Source organism: Gekko japonicus, unplaced genomic scaffold, assembly GCF_001447785.1.
Source record: "Gekko japonicus isolate JY-2015 unplaced genomic scaffold, Gekko_japonicus_V1.1 scaffold654, whole genome shotgun sequence".
In the NCBI taxonomy this organism is placed as follows: Eukaryota; Metazoa; Chordata; class Lepidosauria; order Squamata; family Gekkonidae; genus Gekko; species Gekko japonicus.
Window position 1 is genome coordinate 795,970 of NW_015160228.1, and position 25,787 is coordinate 821,756.

General features: G+C 46.3%; 1 protein-coding gene across 2 annotated transcripts in view; it reads left to right on the plus strand.

The window, feature by feature from the left end:
* NTRK3 (neurotrophic tyrosine kinase, receptor, type 3) overlaps positions 1-25,787 on the plus strand; it is a 534,208-nt gene that overhangs the window by 471,063 nt on the left and 37,358 nt on the right. For both annotated transcript variants that reach the window (XM_015411889.1, XM_015411895.1), the window contains one exon: positions 4,286-4,529. In XM_015411889.1, coding sequence (XP_015267375.1) covers positions 4,286-4,529 — 244 coding nt within the window. The remainder of the gene's footprint in view (positions 1-4,285; positions 4,530-25,787) is intronic.

Here is a 25,787-nt window from a genome sequence, read left to right on the forward strand (position 1 = left end):
TGGAGTGGATGATATTGACCTTGATAGACCAATGGCCTGACTCAGCAGAAGGCAGCTTGATGTGTTCGCATGCATATTATTTTTACCCATTTTCCACTGGTATGTTTTGGACTCAGATGGACAAATTTACGTTGGATCTTCCTTTGGATACCAGTTATCATTTTGGAAGTACGGACTGTACCATGTATCAAATACATACGAAGCATGTATGAAGTGTTCATTATGTACACTTCTATGAACACCGAGTTTGCAGAAATTCAGTGGATTGTCAGAAGATTGTGGAAGACAATGGAAGCCTAAACGCTAAAAACTTAGTGACAAGGATGGAATGACATGATTGACGTTTGGCCAAATCTACTAGACTCCTGTCCCTGAGCCAAAGAGAACTAATTAAAGAGACAGTCGAGCCCATTGAGGAGATGCTTAGTTAGGAGGAATCATAAACATTCTATTTTTCAGGATGGAAATATTTCAGAATGGAGCATGATTCTAGAATACAGCCAAATAGCTGCATGGTCCCACCTTTTAGAAAAGGAGCTGCGGTGGCTCAAGTGGTTAAGACGCTGAACTGCAGGCTGTGGAAGGTCAGTAGTTCAGCAGTTCGAGATCCGAGTGTGCTGCATGACGGAGTGAGCTCCCGTCTCTAGTTCCAGCTCCTGCCAACCTAGCAGTTCGAAAGCAAGAAGTTGCAAGTAGATAAATAGGTACCACTTCGGTGGGAAGGTAACAGCGTTCCGTGCGCCTTGGTGTTGAGTCATGCCGGCCACATGACCACGGAAACGTCTTTGGACAGCGCTGGCTCTTCGGCTTTGAAACGGAGATGAGCACCGCAACTCTAGAGTCGGATTCGACTGGCTTTCAAGCAAAGGAACCTTTACCTTACCCACCTTTTAGACTGAAATGGGAGGAAAGTAAAATAGAAAGGATTTACTTTTCCCACAGAAAAGGATCATATATTTTTTTTAAAAAAAACAACACAGGGTTTTTTATCACATTGGTTGTTTTCTTTTCAAATTGTACCTCTGCAAACCTCTCAACGAAAACACTTTAACAATAAAGGTGACCGCAGTGGCCAGAGGAGTCGTTTTGATTTGTACCATCCTCTCTGGGCCCGGGATTAAGTGTGAGAGAAGTCGACCTTCCTTCACAGGATCCCGTCGCTCGGCTGCAGCCATTCTCATGCCGGTGGCGTGAGTCTCTCTGGTGGCGCAGAGGTGTCGAGGCTCGAGGGTGGCACCGTCAGGGAATACAAAAAGGCCCTCCGTAAATTGCAATGTCCTGGATGATAAAAAGCCAACGTGGAAATGGCAACTCTCATTTGAAACAGTCTGTCAGGAAGAAGCATCAACGCTTCTCCTCCAAGGAACAGGGCAGGGTTTTTTTTCCCTGAGCTGAAGAGCTGGGCAGAAACTCTGCATTGCTGTGGTCAGTTTTCTGTTTGTCGAAATAATGTGGCTGTAAAATCCTATAACTTGTGAGGGGATGGCAAAGAGCCACTGCTTGGCATGCAGAAGGTCCCAGCCAGGTTCAATCACTCCCTGGCATCTCCAGTTAAAAGGGGATGTGTAACACCCCAGAGAGCTGCTGCTCGTCTGAGCAGGCAATACTGACCGTGGTGGACCGAGGATCTAATATATTACAAGGCTGCAAACCAAAACAGAAGGGGGGAGAAGCCCAACCTTAAGAAACAACGAAGTTGGATTCCCAAAGATTGGATGAGAGGGGAAAAAAATTGAGAAATAAATTAAACAAAATATATGTATTTATTACAAAGTGCACTAAAACTATACATTAAAAACATTGGCACAATCCGCCCTTGAAATCGTGAATATTTGAACTAAGAAGTCCTGAATCTATTTAACCTGATACATTTCAATTTTTCTAGGTTAAAAGCCTTGAACCAATAAAAAAGGACCAATAATTCAATATATTTAGGTTGAAAACGTTGAACCACATTAAAACAGGACCAAACAGCTTCCTTCTCTCCTTCTACAGTTGCCAGCCTCTGGATGGGAGCTGGAGATCTTCTGGAATCACAACAGACTCCCAGCTACAGAGATAAATTCACCTTAGGTTTGCCAGATAAAAGTTGGGAAATCCCTGGAGATTTGGGGGTGGAGCCTTGGGAAGGTGAGGTTTGGGGAGGGAAGCAACCTCAGCATGGTATAATGCCATAATGTCCATCCTCCAAAGCAGCCATTTTCTCTAGGGGAACTGATCTCTGGCACCTGGAAAGCAGTTGTATTTCTGGGTGACCTCCAGCTTCCACCTGGAGGTTGGCAATCTTCCTTTCCATGGAGGAAATGGCTGCTTTGGAGGATGGAGTCTATGGCATTATACCCCTCTGAGGTCCCTCCCTTTCTCAAACCCCACCCTCCCCATGCTCCCCCCCAAAAAAAAAATTCTAGGAATTTCCTAACCTCTTCCCCTCCCCTTGGCATTCCCCATATCCTCTCCCTTTCCTAAATCTTTCCTTCTCTGCCATTCACCAACCTGCCTTTTATCTGCCCCCATCTTCAGCTATATGTATTATTTATTTACTTTATTTATACCTCACCTTTCTCCACAGTGGGGACCAAAGCAGCTTATGTTATTCTCTTCTCCTCCTTTTTATCCACACAACAACCCCGTGAGGTAGGTTAGGCTGAAAGTATATAAATGGTCCAAAATCACCCAAGTCAGCTTCCACAGCAAGATGGGGATCTGAACCTGGGTCTTGCAGACCCTAATCTGAAATTCTAACCGCTACACCACACTGGCATTCATAAGGTGGCTGCTGTTGAATAGCAAGCAGCCAGGCCTACTTGAGAGTCATGCAAGTCAGGTGGCATCAAGTCACCCAGAACCAGTTGCTGCCAGGCCTCAGATTGCCAGCCTCCAGGTGGGACTTGGAGATCCCCCAGAATTACAGAATTACAAGTGAACTCCAGACGTCTGTCCCCCTGGAGAAAATGGCTGCTTTGGAGGGCAGACTCTGTGGCATCATACCCTGCACTCCTCATCACAAAATCTCCAGGAATTTCCCAGCCTGGAGCTGGCAACTCTAGCCAGGCCTGGCCCCAAAGAGATCTCCCTCAAAGGCCAAAATAGGGCTGGAAATGCATCCTACTTACCAAAATTCTTTCCAGAAGTGACTTAGGATAGCTCTAGGAATCACAGAAACTGTATGATAAAACCCATTTCTGTGGATTCCTACATCTACCCTTTGTCACTTCCAGTAAGTATATGAGGCTGCATTTTAAAAAAAAGTGCCACTACTCCAAAGGGTAGTGGGCAGTGGGACCTGGGAACACCCCTAGGTGTTGCACAGGGCATACAGTAGTCATGTTTGTATGTGTGGCTCCCTGCAAATCACAGTGGGAGTACAACTGCTCAAGACCAACAAAAGGCAGTACTTCTTTCTGTGGTGTGTAGATAAGGCAGATGGATTTCTACCCAAATGCTTATTTCCTTGTTTCCTAGCCCAATCCTGTCAGATCTTGTAAGCTAAGCAGGGTTGTCCTTGGCTAGCATTTGGAAGGGCGACCTCCACGGAATACCAGGGTCGTGACGCAGAGGCAGGCAATGGCAAACCACATCTGAAATGTCTCTTGCCTTAAAAAACAAGTCTAGCTCACCACCTAGTGGTGCATAACACTAAAAGAGCTAGATCTCGTGGCTGCCAGACAATCTTAGGATCTCCTGGCTATTCTATACCCATTCATCATCGTCGTCATCATCATCACTGTTTGCATGGTTTAAAATATTTTCTTCTATACACACAAGTGTACACATTGAGCTATCTAAGAAACACTCATCTGGCAGTATTGGGCCTCATCCACTTTATAAAAACACTTGGTGGAAAGGTGCCGGTGGCCTCCCCATTGAGGACCCCTGCTCTCACCACTACACCCCACTGGTTTCTGTTCTGTCCATCTACAATTCTGGATTGCTAGCTGGGGCTGGGGTAGGGAACAAGCTTGCCCGCCCTCTCTGATGATCTTACTGAGGGACTCCCGATCAAACAACAGAACAAATCCTCCTCTTATCAGAGCTTATCAAATATTCATTCTGTCTATTTGTAGAGTGGCTAGGAGGGGGGAAAAATCAAAGCTGATGAATGCTCAAATTACATCTGACCATTAGAAAATTGAAGACTCTCTTCTTCATGTGCAGCTGGCAATTGATGTGTTGGTTTGTCACAACAGGGGCAACGTGTGGAGGCAGACCTCGAAACACGGTTCAACCACCACCCCACCATAGGGCAACAGGAGTAGTTTTTTTTTCTGCTGTGTTTCTTCCACAGGGCACATGGACCAGATGCAATGATCCTGGTGGATGGGCAGCCCCGGCAAGCCAAAGGAGAGCTGGGCCTTTCCCAAATGCTTCACATTGCAAGTCAGATCGCCTCGGGAATGGTTTACCTTGCCTCCCAACATTTTGTACACAGAGACCTGGCGACGAGGAACTGCTTGGTCGGCGCTAACCTCCTGGTGAAGATCGGAGACTTTGGGATGTCCAGAGATGTCTACAGCACCGATTACTATAGGGTAAGGGGGCTCCAGTGAGCACAGAGGGTGGTACCGAGGGCAGCTGTTATAGATGAAACCCACCCTTTGCTATCATTGCTCACTCAAGATTGGTGGTGCTTGCACAAGGTGCACGGAAAGATGGGTCTGTCTCTCATTATCAAGCATGGCTGCTAAATGGAACTTATACAGGCAGTAGACTGTTGCATGCTGGACGGGGAGGTCTGCTGCAGATGTCTTATCTCCTGCTTATCTTCATGCTGTGGAATGTTAACTGCTATGTAGATATTGAAGCCTAGAAGAGTGGCCCACCCATGGTAAATTTTAGGGACATGCCATGCAGATATTGGCCCAGGGATCCTGGAGGTCTTTTGCCTTTCTCTGGGCATAGAGCAGGAGTCACTGGAGGAGTGGGGAGTGGGAAGAAGCTGTGGATTTCCTGCATTGTGCAGGGGTTGGGCTAGATAGCCCTGGGGGTACCTTCCAGCTCTGTGTTTCTGTATGAATAGCTTTCTTGATGTCAGACCTGCAAACCTTTGTATTGAAGTCCTCTCACAACACATAAGGGACACTAAGACCCACTACGGTGAACATAGCCAGACAGCTAAATATGGAAACCTGAGATTGGCTCAAGAAAACTTCTTTTTCAAGACATGATTTTTCTGCATCCTCAAAGCTATCTATTGGGGGAATGTGAATGCTGCCTCTCTAGAATCCTGCTCATGATAAAAAAGCAAAACCAAATTCAGACAGAATAAAACTTAAAAAAACCAGTGCTGTATCTATCCCCATCGTAATCTTTGCTGTTCAGTCGCACAGTCGAGTCCGACTCTTCGCGACCCCATGGACCAGATCACGCCAGGCCTTCCAGTCTTCCGCCGTCCTCTGAAGTTTGTTCAGTTTCATGTTTGTTGCATCTATGACACTGTCTAACCATCTCATCCTTTGCCATCCCCTTCTTCTTTTACCTTCAGTCTTTCCCAGCATCAGGGTCTTCTCCAGTGAGTGCTCCCTTCTCATTGGGTGGCCAAAGTATTTGAGCTTCAGTTTCATTATCTGGCCTTCCAGGGAACAGTCAGGGTTGATTTCTTTTAGGATTGACTGATTTGATCTTCTTGCAGTCCAAGGGACTCTCAAGAGTCTTCTCCAGCACCATAGTTCAAAAGAATCTATTCTTTGGCGCTCGGCCTTCCTTAGTAATAAAACCATCCTAGTAACCAAGCAGTCGTAAAAATCGCCATCCAGTGAAAGCAGCATAAAAACAGCATCAAAGATTAAAATAGCATAGAAACCATATAAACAAGCTGTCTAAAAGTAACACAGATCTAAATCACAATTCATAACTTTTTGCTTATGTGTTGGCTTCATTTATATCCCAGCATTCTCCTGTTCTGCATTTTTTCTTCACAACAACCCTAAGAGGTAGATTAGGCTGACAGTGTGTGACTGGCCCAGTAAGCTTCCAAGGCAGAGCTGAGATTCAAACATGGAATCTCCATGACAAACAATTACACCACACTGGCTCAGCCAAGTGCAACTGTGTTGCCCATAAAATCAAAGCAGACCACTAAAATGGTGGGGTTAAACTCCAATAAATAGTCCAGGCAATCAGAAATGTTGTGGCCTGAATGATAACAGGTGAGGCTGAAAGGGGAGGGCCTATCAAAGGTGAAGGGACACCACTGAGTTGCCCCCCCCCCTTGTGCAAACTGAACCCATGACACACACCCCTCTTTTTTGTACCATCCTCGGCCTCTTAGCACCAAATGTTTCCTACAATATCTGCACATTTTCAATGTTATTTGTGAGTCAGTAAATCAACCTGTACATTACACGGTTATGCATCAAAAGCATACATTGTATGTATAAATGTTGTACATAAGGTATAAAAGTTGCACATTTTGCAGTCACATTTCATACCCGCTGACACTTTTTCATTCATCCCCCCCACACACACACAATCAAGATTCTCTTTCTCCCTCCCTTCACTTTCTCCCTCTCAGAGCAGACATTCTTGCTTCAGTACAAGGCTGTTACATTCCTTTCTCTGTGTCTTTCATTAAAGAAAAGACACTGATAAATTAAAGAGAATCCAATGGAGGGCAACAAAGATGATTAAAGGATTGGAGGCCACGACCTGTAGAGGGAGATTAAGGAAACTTAATACACGGGGCTTACGGAAAAGGCAACTGGAAAAGTGACTGATAACTGTGCATAAAATATGGGAGAGGAAATAATAGGCAATTTGGGCCCGACCTCCATACACTTCATCCAATACAGACACAGTTTAGACAAGGGAATAATTTGCTAGAAGTGGATTGTTGGGCGCCATCATCAGGAACATTCAGGAGGATATTCGATAAGCGTGTGTGGGTTGGAATCCAGGGCAGAGGTGGATCTGTCATGGCAAACATATCATTTGGTGAGTGCATGCTGCAATTTTTGGGGAAAAAAAAACCTTGATAAAATCTCCATTTGAACAGACGTGTAAAATAAAAGATTCTGGCTATAAAGGACCTATTGGAAGAACAAATTGCTACAAAAAAGGGGCATCCGCTACAACGAAACCTGGGCACTGGGAACAGAGGGCCAAGGTTCGGCCTGGGGGTATGGTCTGAAGTAGGGTTGCCAAGTCTTACCTGCTGCTGGAGTGGGGGGCTCCCGGCTTGTTCATGGAGCGCGTGCACGCGCCACAACCCCGTCACCCAGAAGTGACGTGACCACGCCGGGCACGCTGGGGGCGGGGCCATGACCATCTGAGGGAAAACCATAATGTTTTCCCTTGGATGACCATGGCCCTGCCCCTAGCGTGCCCGGCGTGGTCGCGTCACTTCCGGGTGACGTGCACGTCATGTACTTTGGGGGTGGGGTTCCCCCCCGGGGCCCGATCCGCCAGCGGCGGGGAACAGGCCTCTGGGGTGGGGGTTTCCCCGCCCCCCGGGGGGACTTGGCAAGCCTAGTCTGAAGGCATATGACAAAGCAAAGGTCCTGAAGCTAAGCAGATCTGGGATGCCCAGAATGGGAGTTCTGGGAACCCTGTGTATGGTTCCATGCATCCCGTGGTAGGAGGGAAGTGCAATAATAAATAAATAATACCATATGTCCTTGAAAAGAAGGTAGCCCTGAATGTAAGACGACCAGCATAATTATTTTTTTTTACACACAAAGGTTCTTTTAAAAAAATATTATGGGACTTGACTGTAGCTTATACGATAGTTCAGTGGTAGAGCCCGTGTCTTGTATGGAGATGATCACTCGGAAAATCCAATTAAAAGATCTCTTGTAGCAGTTTTGAGGAATTCCTTTGTCCAGCTCAGCGGAGTAGATGATACTGAGTTAGGTGGACCTATGATCTGACTCAATATAAAGCAACTTCATGCATTTTCTGTTACCTTTTTAACTCCCTCCAGGGAGCTCAGGGTATCTCACGTTCCCAATTCTACTTTCACAACAATCATATAAGATATTCAAGTCCAGGAGCACCTTAAATGCCAACATGATTTCCAGGCTATAGAGGCTCAGAGATCTCCTTTCCTACTTATGTCTGACAAAGGGAGCTTTGACTCTTGAAAACTCCTTGTTGGTATTTAACTCCTGTTGGTATTTAAGGTGCCACAGGTCTCAAATCTTGCTCTTCTACCGCAGACCAACAAGGCTACTTACCTAAAACTATCCTGTGAGATACGTTAAGCTGGGAGAAAGAGACTAGCTGGGGACCAGATGAACTTCAATTCTTGGTTGGATTTGAACAAGAGTCACCTTGGCCCTAAATTGGCACTCTAAGCACTTAACCTCGGGGGGTCCTAAATAGTTTCATGCACCCTGTACTAAGGATATTCTCTGGAGTTTTCTGTTGCCCCAGAAGATCGGACCAGGACCAACGGGTTGAAATTAAATCAAGAGTTTTCGGCTAAACATTAGGAGGAATTTCCTGACTGTTAGAGTTTTGGGCACCACATGTTAGGAAGGATGTTGACAAGCTCGGGCGTGTCCAGAAAAGGGCAATCAGGATGGTGAGAGGGTTGGAATCCAAATCTTATGAGGAAAGGCTGAAAGAGTTGGGTATGTTTAGCCTGGGAAAGAGAAGGCTTAGAGAGGACATGATTGCAGTCTTCAAGTATTTGAAGGCCTGTCATGTAGAAGATGGAGCGGATCTATTCTCTCTTGCTCTGGATTGCAAGACAAGATCTAATGGGTGGAAATTACAAGGGAGTCATTACCGGCTAAATATCAGGAGAAACTTCCTAGCTGTAAGAGTGGTTGAGCAGTAGAACAGACTACCTTGGGAGGTGGTGGATGTTCCTTCACTGGACGTTTTCAAGTGGAGGCTGGACAACCATCTTTCGGGTATGTTGTAGGGCTATCTTTCGGCTGTGCTCCTGCAGAGTGGAGGAGGTTGGACTAGATGACCTGCAAGGTCCCTTCCAACTCTAACATTCTATGATTCTGTGAACTTAGGCAGATCATGAGAGGGAGGGCGGGAAGGGTTGCCTCAGTGCTTAGTTCTTGTGGCCCTTTCTTACACTCCCAGGGAAATGCTGATTGCCACTTTGGGGTCAGGAAGCAATTTTTCTCCAGGCCAGTTTGGCCAGGGATCCTGGATGGTTTTTGCCATCTTCTGGACATGGAGCAAGGGTCACTGGGTGTGTGTGTGTGTGGGGAGGTATTTGTGAATTTCCTGCATTGTGCAGGGGATTGGACTAGATGACCCTGGAGTTCCCTTCCAAATCTATAATTCTATGATATCCTCTGCATTATTGGAGGGACTGTGGGTCAATGGTAGAGCACATGGATACAGAAAGTCCTTGGTCGGGGTCCCCAGGATCTCCCATTAAAGTGAGTGAGCTCCCAGCATGCCAGTGTCATCTAGAGAAGATAATAATGGAATGAGATGTTCCTCTCTTGGCAGGGTAACTCACTACTACACCATACGTCCTTCAGAGTGTGTCTGATGCATTCAATTTTGTTTTTTGTTTATCTGTTGGGTGTACGCCCTTAGGCTGTACCCTTAGACTGAGCCTGCACTGCTTGTGACCCACCAAGCCGAATGCAGCTCTATCCTACTGTGCATGGCAGACAACCAGAAATGTGATGGCCCTCCTGTTTTTGTTACCAGTTTGGAGCTACCCCTGTGAGTGTTGTCAAGCACTTAACTGGTCTGGTAAGAGGCGGTTAGTTCCATGATTTACAAGATATACATGCCTGCCTTAGATCTCTGGCTTTCTGCTAGCAAGTCAGAAGGACCAAGAAGAGGGAGTTCCTGATCTAAGCAGGGCTGGCCCGTTATTGTTAAATTTTAGACTGTCACCTAGGGCGACGGCTCGACGAGGGCACCATTCTGGCCGGTCTCGTCCCCTCCTTGCCCCACACAGGAAGCCTCCCTTGCTGGCTTCTTGCTCCGTCCCCAGCAAGATACTCACCTCTTTGCAGCCTTCCCTCAACCTGCCTGCTGCAGCTCTGGCGCCCATCCCCGTCGGGGGGGGCACCAGAATGTATCCTCGCCTAGTGGGAGAAAAAACCTGGGGCCGTCACTGGATCTAAGGTGAGTAATATCAGGAGCTCCACAATATTTGCCATAAAGCCTGAATAGCCCAGCCTAACCCAAGCTCAGAAGCTAAGCAGGGTCAGCCATGGTCAGTACATGGATGGAAGACCGCCAAGGAAGACCAGGGTTGCTAGGCAGAAGGAGGCAATGGCAAACCACCTCTGCTCATCTCTTGCCTTGAAAACCCCATGAGGGGTCACTAAAAGTCATGTTGTGACTCCATGGCACTTAATTTTTATTATTAGGAGAAAAGGCACGTTGGGAAGAAGGAGGTTTATAATTCTGAGTTCCTACTAGACCCTACATGTGTTGAATTGGAATGGCTTCCCTAAAACTATCCTGGTTATTTGTTGAAGTAGTTGAAGTTGTTGAAGTTGCCTAGAACTCCCATTCAGTCATGAGGCCTGGTTCACACATGCAGGAGAATGAAGTGGCAGAGACTGGAGGATGTCAGGCTGCCGATGAGAAGCACAGTGGGAAATTATCCCTTTGTTTAATTAAAAAAAACCACCCTAGCAACACAAGGGGCAAAGAGAAGTTGATAGAACCTTCTCTCTCCCTCCATTACTCGGATATTAATGTCCATCTCTGTTTTTTAATGTAAAAGTTAGTATCTGCCACTGGCAATTGGAAGTGGCCGGGTATACTTTACCATCTGAGGGCTCCTTCATGTGAGAATCAGGCCATCTGTTCTTAGAGAGAAAGCAGTCTATCTGCCATGTAGATATACCCTAGGACAGAGAGAGAAGGAGGCGAACACTCACACATGTACACATTTAAAAAAACTGAAATTTCAGGAAGGGCTAACATCCTAGACAATATCTCCATCAAGGTCCCACTGCAGGTTCCCCATCATCTGAGCAGAACGTTGTCCTGTAAAGGATTCAGATTTCCTCTTCTGAGTGCAAGAACCCAAAGCAAACTTGAGGTTTGGGTGATTTCATTGAAATCTTGTTGTGCTCATCCGAGCCGAGTTTTCCCGGAGGAATGCAGCAATTTATCATTTTCTGGAGGGAAGGCTGCCGTGGATTCCATCTGATGGCTGACATTGACGTGACAAGTCTAAAGCTCTTTGCAGGCTGTCAGTTTGCTTAAAATCCCACCAGACTTCTTGGTTTGCCTGTGTGTGTGTGTGCTCATGTGTATGTGTATTTGTGCAATTTCACAGAAACACAACCGACGGGAGGCAGGAATACATTACAGGCTCTGGATTCAACTTCTGTTTTTTGCTGTTTTCTAATCTTTTAAAACAAAGGGGGAAAAGCACCATCTGGCTCCCGCATAAGTGGGATGCATAGTGCTTTGCAAAGGTGAACTGCTTAATTTCCCACTACACGTTGGCACACAACAAACAGACATTTATGTAACAAAAGCAGCAGCAGCGTTGGCCTTCTTCTCCCCATAAGTCTCTCCGTGTTCCGCCCGAAGACAGATGCGTCCTTTCCAATGCAGATCACTGAGGAATGTATTCAGCTGTTTATCCTGCTTTGACAAGACAAGAGAGTTTTTGTTTTATGGTTTTGCACGACTTGGGGAAAAAAACCAAGTACAAAAAGATCAGAGATAAATTTTCAGGAAGGGGATGGGGGAGGCAGAAGTAAGCAATCCCTGTTGCTTCCATTAAATTACCAATACAGTTCTAAGCAGTTATTATCTTTTAAGGACACTGAAAGGTTCCAACATTACATGCTCAGTACATTTATCTGCAGAAGCCAATCTGCAGATTTTGCAGTGCATTGATGTGTTGTGCTACAGTGTGCATTGTTAACCTTGGTAGACTTAATTGTGCAGCAGCTTGATCCTCCTTGGTAGACTTAATTGTGCAGCCTCTTTCCTCTTCAGGATCCTTCTCTACAAGAGGGAAGCTTTGGGTGATTTGTTTTGGAAGCCCACAACTATAGATACCTGCATGATCCCTTACTGACTGAACATTGGGGTTCTCAAACCACAAGGCTGCTGCTAAATCCATGGAAGGACGAAACAGGTGTCCCAATCTGGTGAGGGTGCCCCAATGCACAGATGACATTCTCCCGTATCTCATTCATCTTGGCGGCTGAAGCACATCCAGATGAATGTCCTTTTTCACATACACATCGGTGCCTCCCACTGACATGAATGCTCAGACTGCACACACATAAGAACTCCTGGAATACATAGGGGAGGGGATGAAGAGCTTGCAAAAAGAATGATTTAACCTTAAACCTGTGGCCAAATTGCATGAACCCAAAGGAAGAGCTTGTACATGCGGTTTTTGGATTTCCATAACCAATTATGGAACTCTGTTGCACCCAAGGATTGTGCATTTGGCCAGGGGTGAACTTTGCATCAATCACTCCGTGTCTCCATCTGCTCAGTCCCCCCTGTCCCCCACTTCTTAAGCCTTCAAAGGAAGCAACACCCTGGTGCTTTTGTGTTAACTCAGACAGTTTGATGTTTGAGCAGGGGGTTGGACTAGATGGCCTGTACAGCCCCTTCCAACTCTGTGATTTTATGTTTGCATTTTAATAGGATGATAGCTGTTAGTTGCTCTGGGGGTTCTTTTTGGAGGAGGAGGAGAAAGTTGAAAGGGATCTCCAGAGTCATCTAGTCCCAACCCCTGTACAATGCAGGAAATTCACATATACCTCCACCCCACACACACACCCAGTGACCCCCTGCTCCATGCCCAGAAGATGGCAAAAAACCTTCAAAATCCCTGACCAAACTGGCCTGGAGAAAAATTGCTGCCTGACCCCAAAATAGTGATCAACATTTCCCTGGGCGTGTAAGACAGGGCCACAAGAACTAAGAACTGAAACAACCCTTCCCACCCTCCCTCTTATGATCTGCCTAAGTTAATAGAATCAGCATTGCTGTCAGATGGCCATCTAGCCTCTGCTTAAAAATCTCCACAGAAGGAAAGCCCACCGCCTTCAGAGGAGGAGGAGGAAGAAGAAGAGGGAGAAGAAGAAGAGTTGGATTTATACCCCGCCCTTCCCATGGAGTCTCAGAGTGGCTTACAATCTCCTTCCCTTCCTCTCCCCACAACAGACACTCAGATAGGTGGGGCTGAGAGAGCTCTGAGAGAATTGCTCTTGAGAGAAGAGCTCTGAGAGAACTGTTGACTGACCCAAGGTCACCCAGCTGGCTGCATGTGAAGGAGTGGGGGAATCAAACCCGGTTCTCCAGATTAGAGTCTGCCACTCTTAACCACTACAGCAAAGAGAGAAATAGACATCGAGTGTGCTAGATGAGGACGGTTCTGTTTAAATGAAGTCGCACGTCTTCTTGATGAGGGACCAGTGTACTATAAAATGGAAGGGAGACTTCATATCGTCTAGGGGTTTTTTTAAAAGAAGGGATGTAGGGGACAGTATGTCAGATTAAAACCTGGGTCAGCCTCATAAGAACATAAGAGATGCCAATGTTGGATCAGGCCAAAGGCACATCCCATCCAACACTCTGTGTCACACAGTGGCCAGAAATACCAGGTGCCATCAGGAGGTCCACCAGTGGGGCCAGGACATTAGTAGCCCTCCCACTGTTGACCCCCCCCCAAGCACCAAGAAGACAGAGCATCCCTTGCCCCAGAGTCCCTATCTATACCTTGTGGCTAATAGCCACTGATGGACCTCTGCTCCATATGCTTATCTATAAGAACATTATCTATAAGAACATATCTATAAGAACCTCGCCCCCCACCTGTGAAGCTTATTGAGTAACCATGGGCTTCTCACACCCCAAGTTGCCTGACAGCGTTGTTCTGAAGATAAAAGGGAGGGAGGAAGCATCATGTATGCCCTGCAGCACTCTCTGGACGAAGGATGGGATAGACGTACATCATAACTGACATTTCATATCTCAGAAAATGCTTGAAGCACCGTCTCCTCCCGTACTATCCAGCCCACCAGCTAAGATCTGCCTCTCAAGCCCGGCCTCTGGTGAGGCAGGTGGCAACTAGAGACAGGGCATTTTCTGTGGTGGCACCTCGTCTCCGAAATGATGTCCCCCTTGAGGTCCCTTGGCACCTACTTCACTTTCTTTTAGGCACCTTTTAAAAACACACCTTTTAAAACCCAGACTTTTAATCAGGGGTTTTTATCTTACACACTTTTAATAGTCTGCTTCTATTTTATGGATAGTTTTAATGCTGCTGAAGTTCGATGGCCTGTGTGTTAATGGCGCCTTTTTTTATAAACTGGGGTTTTTAATTGTAAGTTGCCTTGAGCAGGGCTCTGAAGGGGGAGCATAGAAAACTGCCTTATACTGAATCAGCCCCTTGGTCCCATCAAGGTCAATATTGTCTACTCAGACTGGCAGTAGCTGTCCAGGGTCTCAGGTGGAAGTCTTCCACATCACCTACTGCTTGGTCCTTTAAAACTGGAGATGTTGGGGATTGAACCTGGGACCTTTTACATGCTAAGCATATTCTCTAACAGTGAACCACAGCCCCTCACTTATAACTGTTTGTGGGGGACCCTCTTGAAATTGACATGACTAGTTTGAAACTAACAACAGTGTTTCCAAGGCTAGAGAATTCCAGCCCCCGTTGCTTTGAAGTTTGGTAAACATTTTGTTTGAGCAGAGACAGTCTATCTGGAAATGTATCAATTCATGAACCTCTTGAAAGTTCATGGGAAGTTTGTGCTGGTTGACTTGCCACAAATTTCAGTTCACGGACTGCCCAAAATTCGTCATGAACTTTAGTTCATGAGCTGGTTCATGCCCATCCCTAGTTTTAATAACATCCTGCCCTTTGGTGTTTCTCTAAGTAGTCTTCAGTGAAGCTAATGGATGCTTACGGGTTTGAATCAGAGGCATCTTTGCTCATGCACAGTTTTGCAAAAACCAGACACAATTTGGCCGGCTTCATGTTCTTTGTCATGAACCAGACGGGCTGGGTGATAAACTCAGATTGAGTTCATGGTAAGTTCAACTGTTGAACATATTTGTGGTGAAATTTGCAGCATGCCATATGAACATACGAAGCTGCCTTATACTGAGACAGACCATTGGTCCATATTTCTCAGTATTTTGCACTTCGGTAGGCAGTGGTTTTCCTCAATTGGAAGCAAAAAAAAAGTCCTGTCCAACATCTCCTATCTGAGTGGAGAGGTCAGGACCTTCTATATGCGAAGCTTGTGCTTTGTCCCTGAGCCACACACACGCCCCCCCTAGAACATAGTTATTATGTGTTAGCCCCAACTATGATTGTAAATATGAAGCTGTCTTTTATTGAGTCAAACCATCGGTCCACAAAGTCCAATATTGTCTACTCAAGAATGCCAGTGGCTCTCTGAGGTCTCAGGTAGAGGTCCTTCACATCACCAGTTATCTGTCCCTTTCACCTGGAGATGCCAGGGATTGAACCCGGGACCTTCTGCATGCCAAGCAGATGTTCTGCCACTAAGCCATGACCCCCCTACCCAGATTCTCTCAGGGCCTTTACCAGCTGAGGGTTCTCTTGAGCAGATGGGGAATGGCACATGTAATTTCCTTCAGTACCTCCTAAACTTTCAAGCAGTTCAGATGTGGTGTGTCCCCTGTCCCATATACATTCTTTTTTACTCCAGCTCCAGCATAGAACACTGTTCTGTAGTGTGTGCAAAAGTCACCGTGAAATGTACCGTCACGCTATATTTAGTGCATGTTTAGTAGGCCGCTCATCATGGAAACCCAGTTGCAACTTACTGAAGAAATCGATTCTTCACCTGCCCTTCAGGAGTTCTATCATTCCTCCCACTTGATTGATGCTAATTAAATGAGCTTCAAGCCCTTTCCCCCTTGATTAAAACTGAAGAAATAATGGTCTGTGAAATGCTGGCCGTTTCCAGCTAATAGAGCTGGTCGAAGAGCTGCCGGCAGGTTCCCAACCCTGTCACTAGGACACCTCTCAGAATCCCGGGAGGCGGGAACAAATCGCATGGGTTGCTCTGTATGTTACCTGCTGTATGTTAGCACACTGTATGTTATCTGCTTGCCCTTCTGTTCTGTTTCAGTGGCATTTTTAGTGGCACTGTAGTCTTCTAGAGCGTCAGTTCATTATCTTTGTGAAAAATCTCTTTTTACGTCAATGGATCCAGGGACAATTCCCTGATGTCAGAATTTTGCCTAAGATAAAGTATGTGCCCATCAGTAGGTATTTCGAGGGAAACGAATTGTGAGATCTCTGCTGCTTCAGTGATGGCAGGAAGGAGCCCTTACCTCTCTGGTTCACACATGCATGTTGATCACCTGATCAAAGAGAGCTGGTATATGTGAATGGTCCGCTGCAGGTATAACACCACTGGAAGAACTTTTGATGTGACCTTTTAAGGCAAAAAAGGATGAATTTTGATAAACTTGTCATTCCTCAGTGTCATTTCATACGTCTTGAGGGCCAGTGGTGGTTACAGTTCTAAAATCAAGGTGTGCCTCCTCCCTTCTTCAACAGATTTGTCGTGTTTTAGGTCTCCATCTCCCCCCCCCTTTGCTTCCTCTCCTCTCCCCCACTGAACCCAACCGGATAAACAAATTGTTAGCTATCAACCCTCCTCCTTTTCAAAATGTGAAGAGCTCTTCATAGCCAAGCATTGTGCGAGTGCAGAGGAATTAATCGGGCTAATTAGGCCATGTTGTATTGCACGGTATTATCTCAGGGAAGATAATTATCCTAATTTCTCTGTCTCCTCCCCACCCAACACCTGATCCTCAGACTCCCTTCCACACTACACTGTCTTCCTGCCAGCTCCCCACCTGCTTGGCGGGTGTTTGCTGATGTGCTTGTTGTTCATTCAGTGTTTAATGTTTGGTAATGAGACTGATGCTGACAAAAGAAGAGCTCTTGTCAGACTGATGGGGGGCCCCTTCATTGGAGTGCAAAGGTGGGGAGGGAGAGTACAGATCAGAGAATCAATCATTGTGGTCCAAAGAGCTGTTTAGACTCTGAATGGGCTTTCTTGGAGTTTTGCAGTGTCTACTTAACACCCCCCCCCAAAAAAAAAACACAAGACCACAGAATCTCCATAGTCCATTAAAGAAATCTGAATTATAAAACAAAAGTCCATATTTAGGATCTCTCAACAGGCATTGTGCCTGAAAGCACCATGGAGACCACAGGTGTGCTTTCTGGTGTCCCCTGTTTTCTTCCCCAAAGCATAAAGCCAATCCTGGCTTTCCTTCAACTCGCATTGCCTTTGGGTCTGCAGAGAATGCCCATATTGGAACAGCTACCTCCATCATAGGAAGATGCTCTGCATGGCATCTCTTAACAACCTGCAAATGGCATTGTTCTCCCAACCCATGTCAGGGTGGTGCCTCCTAGCCAGTGTTCCCTCTAAGCTGAGTTAGTGTGAGGCAGCACACATTTTTTTTAGCCTTTGGCTCACACATTTTTGTCTTGGCTCAGAAAGCATGGCTCCAGAGCAAACTAATTTATGCAGTAGCCAAATAACTCGCTCACAACTTTAATTGCCAGTAGCTCACAAAGTAGAATTTTTGCTCACAAGACCCCACAGCTTAGAGGGAATATTGCTCCTAGCCATTCCCAAAATTCCAAAAGTGCTCTCTGACTCAACAAGTAAGCTCTGAGTTACGAAAACTTCTGCCAGAATAAATTTTGTTAGTCTTTAGGATGTCACTAGGCTCCTGTTAGATTTTATTTCTGGTTCTTTGTTTATTGTCTGAAATATAAACAGGGTATGGGGGGGGGGGGGTTTGAAGCCTTTCCATTGCTTCTGGGGTTTTTTTTCTTTTAAAGTTTAGTTTAGAGGAAAAGGCAATTAACTGAGAGCCATGATAGAGGTTTATAAAATTATAAATGGAGTGGGGAAAGTCTGTAGACAATTTTTATGTCTTTTGCATATTACTAAAACTCACATTTTGCTGTAGAATTTGCTGCCACAAGATGCACCATTAACTTCCAGCTTAGAAAGCTTTAAATGGGGAAGTCATTGAGGAGAGACTGTTAGCTTAGCCTGCATGGGTAAATGGAACTTCCATGTTCAGCAACAGTATAATGTGGTGATAGTCTAATCAGATGGTTTCTGCCTGTTAGGCAACTCCCCAAGGTGTAGGAAGGGAGTTGGGACAAATTGGGGAGATGAAATGAATTAATTCTATAAAGGGTCACCCAAGTTCATTGGTGTGATTATGGCAACGTTGGCTCCAGTTTGTTGCAAACATCTTACAGATCAGGAAGAGAAATCCAAAAGCATGTGAAATAGACAGCTTAATGGGCTTTGCATAAAAGATGGAGTGTGTGTATGCGCGCGTGCATGTGTGTGTGTGTGTGTGTATTTCCTTCTTTGTGTATTGATTGCCTCGGAAGCTTTTTAATTGTGACAAACTTGAAAGCTTTCCTTCGTGTGAAGGGCCATTCTGGAAGACAGGCAGAAGACCAAATGATGGAAATTTACATACAAATGTCCTCCTCAACTTCTGTAATTAAGATATTTGCATTGAAAGAGTTGCAGAGGGTTTTTTTCTCTCCTTTCCTTCTCATCTCTACTGATTAGAACGTGGTCAGAATTTTTGCACTGATCCTTGAAAATACTGTTATTGGCAAACAAATGTCCTTGGTTCATGATTTCATGATGGCTTCTCAGGTCCCTTTTGGTGGGCAATGCTGTAGGGGGTGGGAAGTTTCACTGTCCACTGTTAGGAACATGATGTTGGGTGTCTGGGATGATCTAGCAGGGCTCTTCCTAGGTTGTGATTAAGGTAGATCTGCTCCCTACTCTTGGTGTCTGGGATAAGAAGATCTGGACCCCTCTCACCTGTCTCTCATATTGTGGCCTCTTTAATGGAATACATGAAACTGCCCTATACTGAATCAGACCCTTGGTCTATCAAAGTCAGTGTTGTCCATTCAGACAGGCAACAGCTTTCCAGAGTCTCAAGAAGAGGTCTTTCACATCACCTACTACCTGATCTTTGTAGCTGGAGATGCAAGGAGGTGAAACTGGGACCTTCTGAAGAAGAAGAGATTGGATTTATACCCTGCCTTTCACTCAGATTCTTAGAATGGATTACGATCTCCTTTCCCTTCCCTTCCTCTCCATACAACAGACACCCTGTGAGGAAGGTGGGGCTGAGAGAGCTCCAAGAGAACTGCTCATGAGACAACAGCTCTGAAAGTACTTGCGATTGACCCAAGGTGACCCAGCTGGCTGCACATGGAGGAGGAGTGGGGAATCAAACCCAGTTCTCCAGATTAGAGTCTGCCACTCTTAGCCACTACACCAAACTGAAGTTCTACCACTGAACCATGGCCCTTCCAACAAAAGTAGACCAGATAATTTATTGGGAATTTCTGAGACCTGAGCCAGCTCAAACTGTATTTCTCCACCCTCATTTCTTGGTGCTGTCATTGTACGCAGTGGTGGAACTGACTAACATGTATTGATGAATGGTGATCTTTCATTTTTCCTTTCACGTACAGCCCTCCAAGTGAAAAAAAACAACCAGCCCTCCATGTTCATCTCATATTGCACAGGTTATTGCTTGAATTCTCATTCATTACACTGGAGCACATGCAGAAAACATTCCCAATGGGATGCATGCCTATAATCTAAGGTTACCAGACCCCCCAGTCTGGGTGGGGGATACCCTGATTTTCAGGGCTTCTGCCAGCTGCTGGCCAGCTGGCCAGTGAGGGAAGCCCCACCCCCAAGCAGCCACATCACACGGCAATGTCCCCAATGCAATGATGTCACATGGAAGTGACATCATCATGTTGGTGATGTCATGCAGCGACGCTCTGCTTTCTGGGCAAAACTCTATGGTTTGAGCCCAATTTTAACCATAGTGTCTGCCCAAAAAGCAGTGTTGCCCCCATGTGGTGTCATTGTGTTGGGGACATTGCCGCCCACTCCCAGATTGCCCCCCCAATCCCCCTGCCAGCGCGACAACCACACTGGCAACCCTGCTATAATCCAATGACTGTCACAGTACTTGTCATTACATGACTGTTTCTCAAATAGGGTGTGTTTGGTGTACGGTCAGGAGTGGGGCAATAGTGCACAAAATTGCACACATATAGAAACTGAGATTTTTGGAAAGGTGAGTCCTTCAATGCTTGAGGAAGCAAAAAAAAATCATCTCCCCCCTATCTTGAACATTTAAATAGAACTCCTTCTCTTCACTCAAATATAACCATTTGGGGCAAAGAAATATATCATGCCTTAATGAGGCTCCACTCATTCCTATGTGCTGGAGTGTTCTTTCTCTACTGTAATGCCAAGATTGGTGTATTTTGGAGATTGAACCATTAACCCCAGGACCTGAGAAAGGGAACTAGCCTAGAAGATTTTCATCGTGGTTCTGGGCGCCATCATCAGGGCCTGTTATTCCAGGAGCAGAAGGGAACAGGAGTGTACAACATTGGATCCTGGGATGGAAGGCAATATCATACCTCTGGATTGTGAGGACTAATGACCAGGTTTCCCTGACCTGGATGGGTCAGAACAGCCCAGTCTTTTCAGATCTCAGAAGCTACTAAGCAGGGTGAGATCACCTAGGAGGTCCAAGGCTGCTATGCAGAGGAGGCAATGGCAAACCATCTCTGTTTATCACTTGCCTTGAAAACCCTGCAGGGTCACAATAAGTCAGGTGTGATTTGATGGCACTTTCTGTGATCAATGACCATATCAGGCTGCATCCCTAACATTAGTGTGTGACAGAATCTATGTGAGCCCACTGTGGAATAGAGGTCTGGACACTGGACTATGATGAGTTCAAACCCTACTCATCAAGAAGCTTATGGGGGGGGGGTGACCTCATTTATTTATTTAAACCTAGGAATAAGGCTCATTGTGGAAATAAATACAATGAGCTCTAGAAAGAGGCTCTGGGAGAGTGCCCTGGCCTTGGGCAACCTCAGCAGGGTATAATGATACAGAGCCCACCATTTTCTCCAGAGGAACTGATCTCTGCTATCTGAAGAGCAGTTGTAATTTTGAGTGATCTCCAGCCCTCACATGGAGATTGGCAACAATGGTTCCTCAGGAGGAAATGGCTGGTTTGGAGGGTGGAGTCTATGGTATTGTACTTGTCTGAGGCCCCACCCCTCCTCAAACCCCACCCTCTCCAGGTTCCACCCCTCAAATCTCCAGGAATTTCCCAACCTGGAGTTGGCAACCCTATCTCCTTCCCAGCCAACCATCAATTTACCTTTATCTGCCCCTCTGACGTTAGCTTTCCATCTCCTCCCCCCTCCCTCCTGGAGAGCTGTTGTAATTCTGAATTATCTCTAGCCCCCACCTGGAGATTGGCAACAATGACAGGTTTGGAGGGTGGAGTATATGGCATTGTACCTGCCTGAGGTCCCACCCCTTCTCAAACTGCACCCTCTCCAGGCTCCATCCCTCAAATCTCCAGGAATTTCCCACCTAGAGTTGGCAACCTTATCTCCTTCCCCACCAATCCTCAACCTACCTTTATTTTCCCCTCACTCTCCAGCTTTCTATCTCCCACCACCACCTGCAGCCTCTACCGTGCTCTGAAGCCCTGACTGCTATTTCACATTGGCTGTCATAGGAAGGCCATCTCAGCAGAGTATAAGGACACAGAGTCCACCATTTTCTCCAGGGGAACTGATCTCTGCCATCTGGAATTGCTGAGCGGTCGGGTTAGAACGGATAGAAGGAAGTACTTCTTCACCCAAAGAGTGATTAACACATGGAACTCACTGCCACAGGAAGTGGTGGCAGCTACAAGCATGGACGGCTTCAAAAGGGAATTAGATAAGCATATGGAGCAGAGGTCCATCAGTGGCTATTAGCCACAAGGTATAGATAGGGACTCTGGGGCAAGTGATGCTCTGTCATCTTGGTGCTTGGGGGGGGGGGTCAACAGTGGGAGGGCTTCTAATGTCCTGGCCCCACTGGTGGACCTCCTGATGGCACTGGTATTTCTGGCCACTGTGGGATACAGAGTGTTGGACTGGATGGGCCTTTGGCCTGATCCAACATTGGCATCTCTTATGTTCTTATGTTCTTATGAGAGCAGTTGTAATTCTGAGTAATCTCCAGCCCTCACCTGGAGATTGACAACAATTGTTCCACAGGAGGAAAAGTAGTCTTTCTCTGCAATGGGGACCAAAGCAGCTTATACCATTCTCCTCTCCCCCTTTTGACTGTGAGGTAGGTTAGGCTGAAAGTCTGTGACTGGTCCAAAATCACCCAGTCAGCAAGAATCTGGGTCTAGCAGAACAGAACATCAAGAACCTGGGTCTAGCAGACACTGCTCTGTAGTGCTGACTGCTGTGCCTAGGGTAGCCAACCCCCCGGTGGAGCCTGAAGATCGTAGGGTATCACAACTGAACTCCAAACAGATCTCCACCACCACCCCGGCATTCTGTTCAGCTCTCTCCTCTCCACTCCCCACACCCTGGCTTCTGTAGAATCTACCCTGAAATCTCCAGGAATTTCCCTACCTGGAGCTGGCAACACTAGTTAGGACTGGTCCCAATGAATTTTCTCCCAAAGGCCAAAATAGGTGTGGAAAGGGTTTTTTACTGACAGAACCAAGCTTGGTTGCCTAGCAACAGGCACTGAGGGGAAAGTAGGGTTGCCAGCTCTGAGTAGGAAATACCTGGAGATTTCGGGGGCGGATCCTGTGGAGGGCAGCGTTGGTGGGGTGGAAGGACTCAGCAGGGTATAATGCCATAGGGTCTACCCTCCAAAGCAGCCATTTTCTCCAGGGGAACTGACCTCTGTCGTCTGGTATCACCTGGTATCACAACTGAACTCTAGACAAGAGATCTCTCCCCCCCCCCCGAGAAAAAAAGTGCTTTAGAGGGGGGGCTCTATGACTTTCTATTCAGCTGAGGCCTTTCCCCTCCCCAAACCCTAGCTTCCTTAGACACAGAATATCCAGAAATTTCCCAACCTGGAGCTGGCAACCCTAGTCAGGACGAGCCCCAATGAGTTCCTCACAAAGGCCTGGAAAGGGTTTCCTTTCTTTGTCTTTTACTGACAGAACCAAGCTTGGTTGCCTAGCCATACCTACTGAGGGAAAAATTAGTCCCACAAAGGAGCCAAGCAGGATAAGTGTCTTTGTCAGGAGACACAGCCATTTGCCAGTAATTCTGACAGGGAACAAAGGCTGAAGGGGGATTGGGTGGGGAAGAGGAGCAGAAGCTGTGTTCACCGAAGCTAAGCAACCGTCTTCTGAGGAAAGTTTTGTTGGGTCTCGCTTCTGTGGGCGGGACTCAGGCAATGCAGCCAATGGATAGGGACAGCTTCTGGGTGACACATCATGGAGCCAACTGATTTAGGAGCGTGTGGAATGTTCAGAAAGTGCCACCCCACTACTCAATTATATATAAGGAGAGATATTTCTGTCCCACCTGATCTCCTTGGACTCAAGGTAGACCAGTCATTCTGTGTCAGCTTGACCTACCTCACAAGAGGCAAAGGTGTAAGAGAGGAGAACCATGAACACCTGAAGCTGCCTTGTAATGAATCAAACTGTTGGTTCATCACAGTCAAGACCTGTGTACTCAGACTGTCAGTAGCTCTCCAATGTCTCAGGCAGAGGTCTTTCACATCACCTGCTGCCTGGTCTTTGTTAACTGGAGATGCTGGGGACTGAACTTGGGACTGTCTGCATGCAAAGAAGGTGTTTTACCACTGAACCACAGCCCATCCAACGATCTTGGGTATCCTGAGCTCCTGGTGGAAGGGCTCAATAATTGAGTGTGTGTGAGAGAGAAAGAGTTCCCATCTTCATGCTACTTGAGGCTGCCAAACTCACAGTGCTATTTGTGTGCCCCATGTCCTCGCAGTGCTGGCTGAAACATGTAGCTTTAGAAATTCACAGAAGATTCCTCACATCTTGGAAGTCTCCTGTGGTTTCTCTCTTCCAAAGGCTGTTGACCTCTTTGTGGTGACCCAGAATTGCCTGCAGATCTGAGAAGGGAACATTTGCAAAAATAGGTTGGTGACAGAGACAGACAGACCTTGGAGGCTTGGTGGTCTGACACCAGGTTTCAGCAAAGCCAGCCTCTCATTTAATTCTTGATGCCGAAAGCAAATAATCAATTATTAACCTAAAACATATTGCTTTGAATCCCCCTTTAATTCTTTGCAGTCATTAGCAACGACATGCAATACCTTAAGCTTTGGGCTGTTTTGCCAGGACACTACAGCAGCTGGGAAAATGCATTTCTCTCCCCCACCCCAACCCTTTCCTTGTCTGTACAAAAAAATGTATGATATCATTAGATAGACAGGTCAGTATCTTCATGTTTACTCAAAGTGGGTTGTGAATCAACGATGGATTGTCATCTCTGGAAGTTACTTATATGGGGACAGGCAGGTGGGAAGATCAGTCTTTCATCCCCACACATTAGATGAGATTAGCATGATTCTTTATTATATTTGCTCCCACCCATTCTGATTTTTGATTGCTTTTCTTGCTAGGGGATTGTTTGTTTATGCATAATGTGCAGTCACTGGTTGTGGAATTTTCATTTTCAGACACTGTGTAACTTTGAACACAGGAGAAGGTTTGAAAGTACAATTTCTAAATGTGATCATCCAGTTACTCTCATATGCCTCAGTATTCTTTCCCAAAGTGACTAGCTCACAACAGTGAGCACTAAAAATGTTAATTTTGCCTTGGTGTGCTCCTGAAATTCTCATCCAAATTTCCCTCTGGATTTTGAATTCCCAAATAAGACATTCTTGTTTCTGAGAATTTCTGTACTCTTTGGTTTGTTTGCTTTTAATTTCTGCATTTTGTACCAATCACTATGCAGAGTTTTCAGTTCCTTTGTCAGAGGTGTCAAACATAAGACCCAGGGGCCGGAACCAGCCCGTCCAGGGCTCTTATGTGGCCCGCGAGCAACTAGTGCAAGGGAGAGAACAGGGGAATGCTTGGGGGGGAGCCCCTCCAATTGTGGCTTCAGCATGACGGAACAACCTTGTCTGCAGCAGTCAAGCAGTGTGAGAGCATCTGCCCAGTGCTGCACTGCTGGCTCTTCAGTCCACTCATATGGATTTTCCTTTGCACCCCCCCCCCCCGCCCCCGGGGCCTTGCAGGGAGGATACAACAACTCAGTTTACCAGCTACTGTCCTTTATGCAATTTATATCTTTGGTACTTTGCATTGGAGCGACGGTGGCTCAAGTGGTTAAGACGCTGAACTGCAGGCTGTGGAAGGTCAGTAGTTCCGCAGTTTGAGACCCGAGTGTGCCACATGACGGAGTGAGCTCCCGTCTCTAGTTCCAGCTCCTGCCCACCTAGCAGTTCGAAACCAAGAAATTGCAAGTAGATAAATAGGGGCCACTTCAGTGGGAAGGTAACAGTGTTCCGTGCGCCTTGGTGTTTAGTCATGCCGGCCACATGACCACGGAGATGTCTTCGGACAGCACTGGCTCTTCGGCTTGGAAACGGAGATGAGCACCGCAACCCTAGAGTCGGATTCGACTGGCTTTCGAGCAAGGGAACCTTTACCTTTACTTTTTACTTGGCATTACATTTTATGGCACACATGGCCTGGCTCAACGAAGTGACATTTATGTCAGACCCGGCCCTCGTAACAAATGAGTTTGACACCTCTGCTTTATGTCTTTCTGCTCCACCCTCTGAACTATTGGTGCACATATAAGTATTGATAAAACATTGCAGGAAAAGAGTAAGCTGATGGGATTACATGAAGTTGTATTGAGATGCTTTTATGTGGTATTTTCCAGCACTCAGGAGCACATGCGCATGCCAATTAAAATAAAAACACTTGAAGAATCTTGGTCAGTTTACATATGATCACAT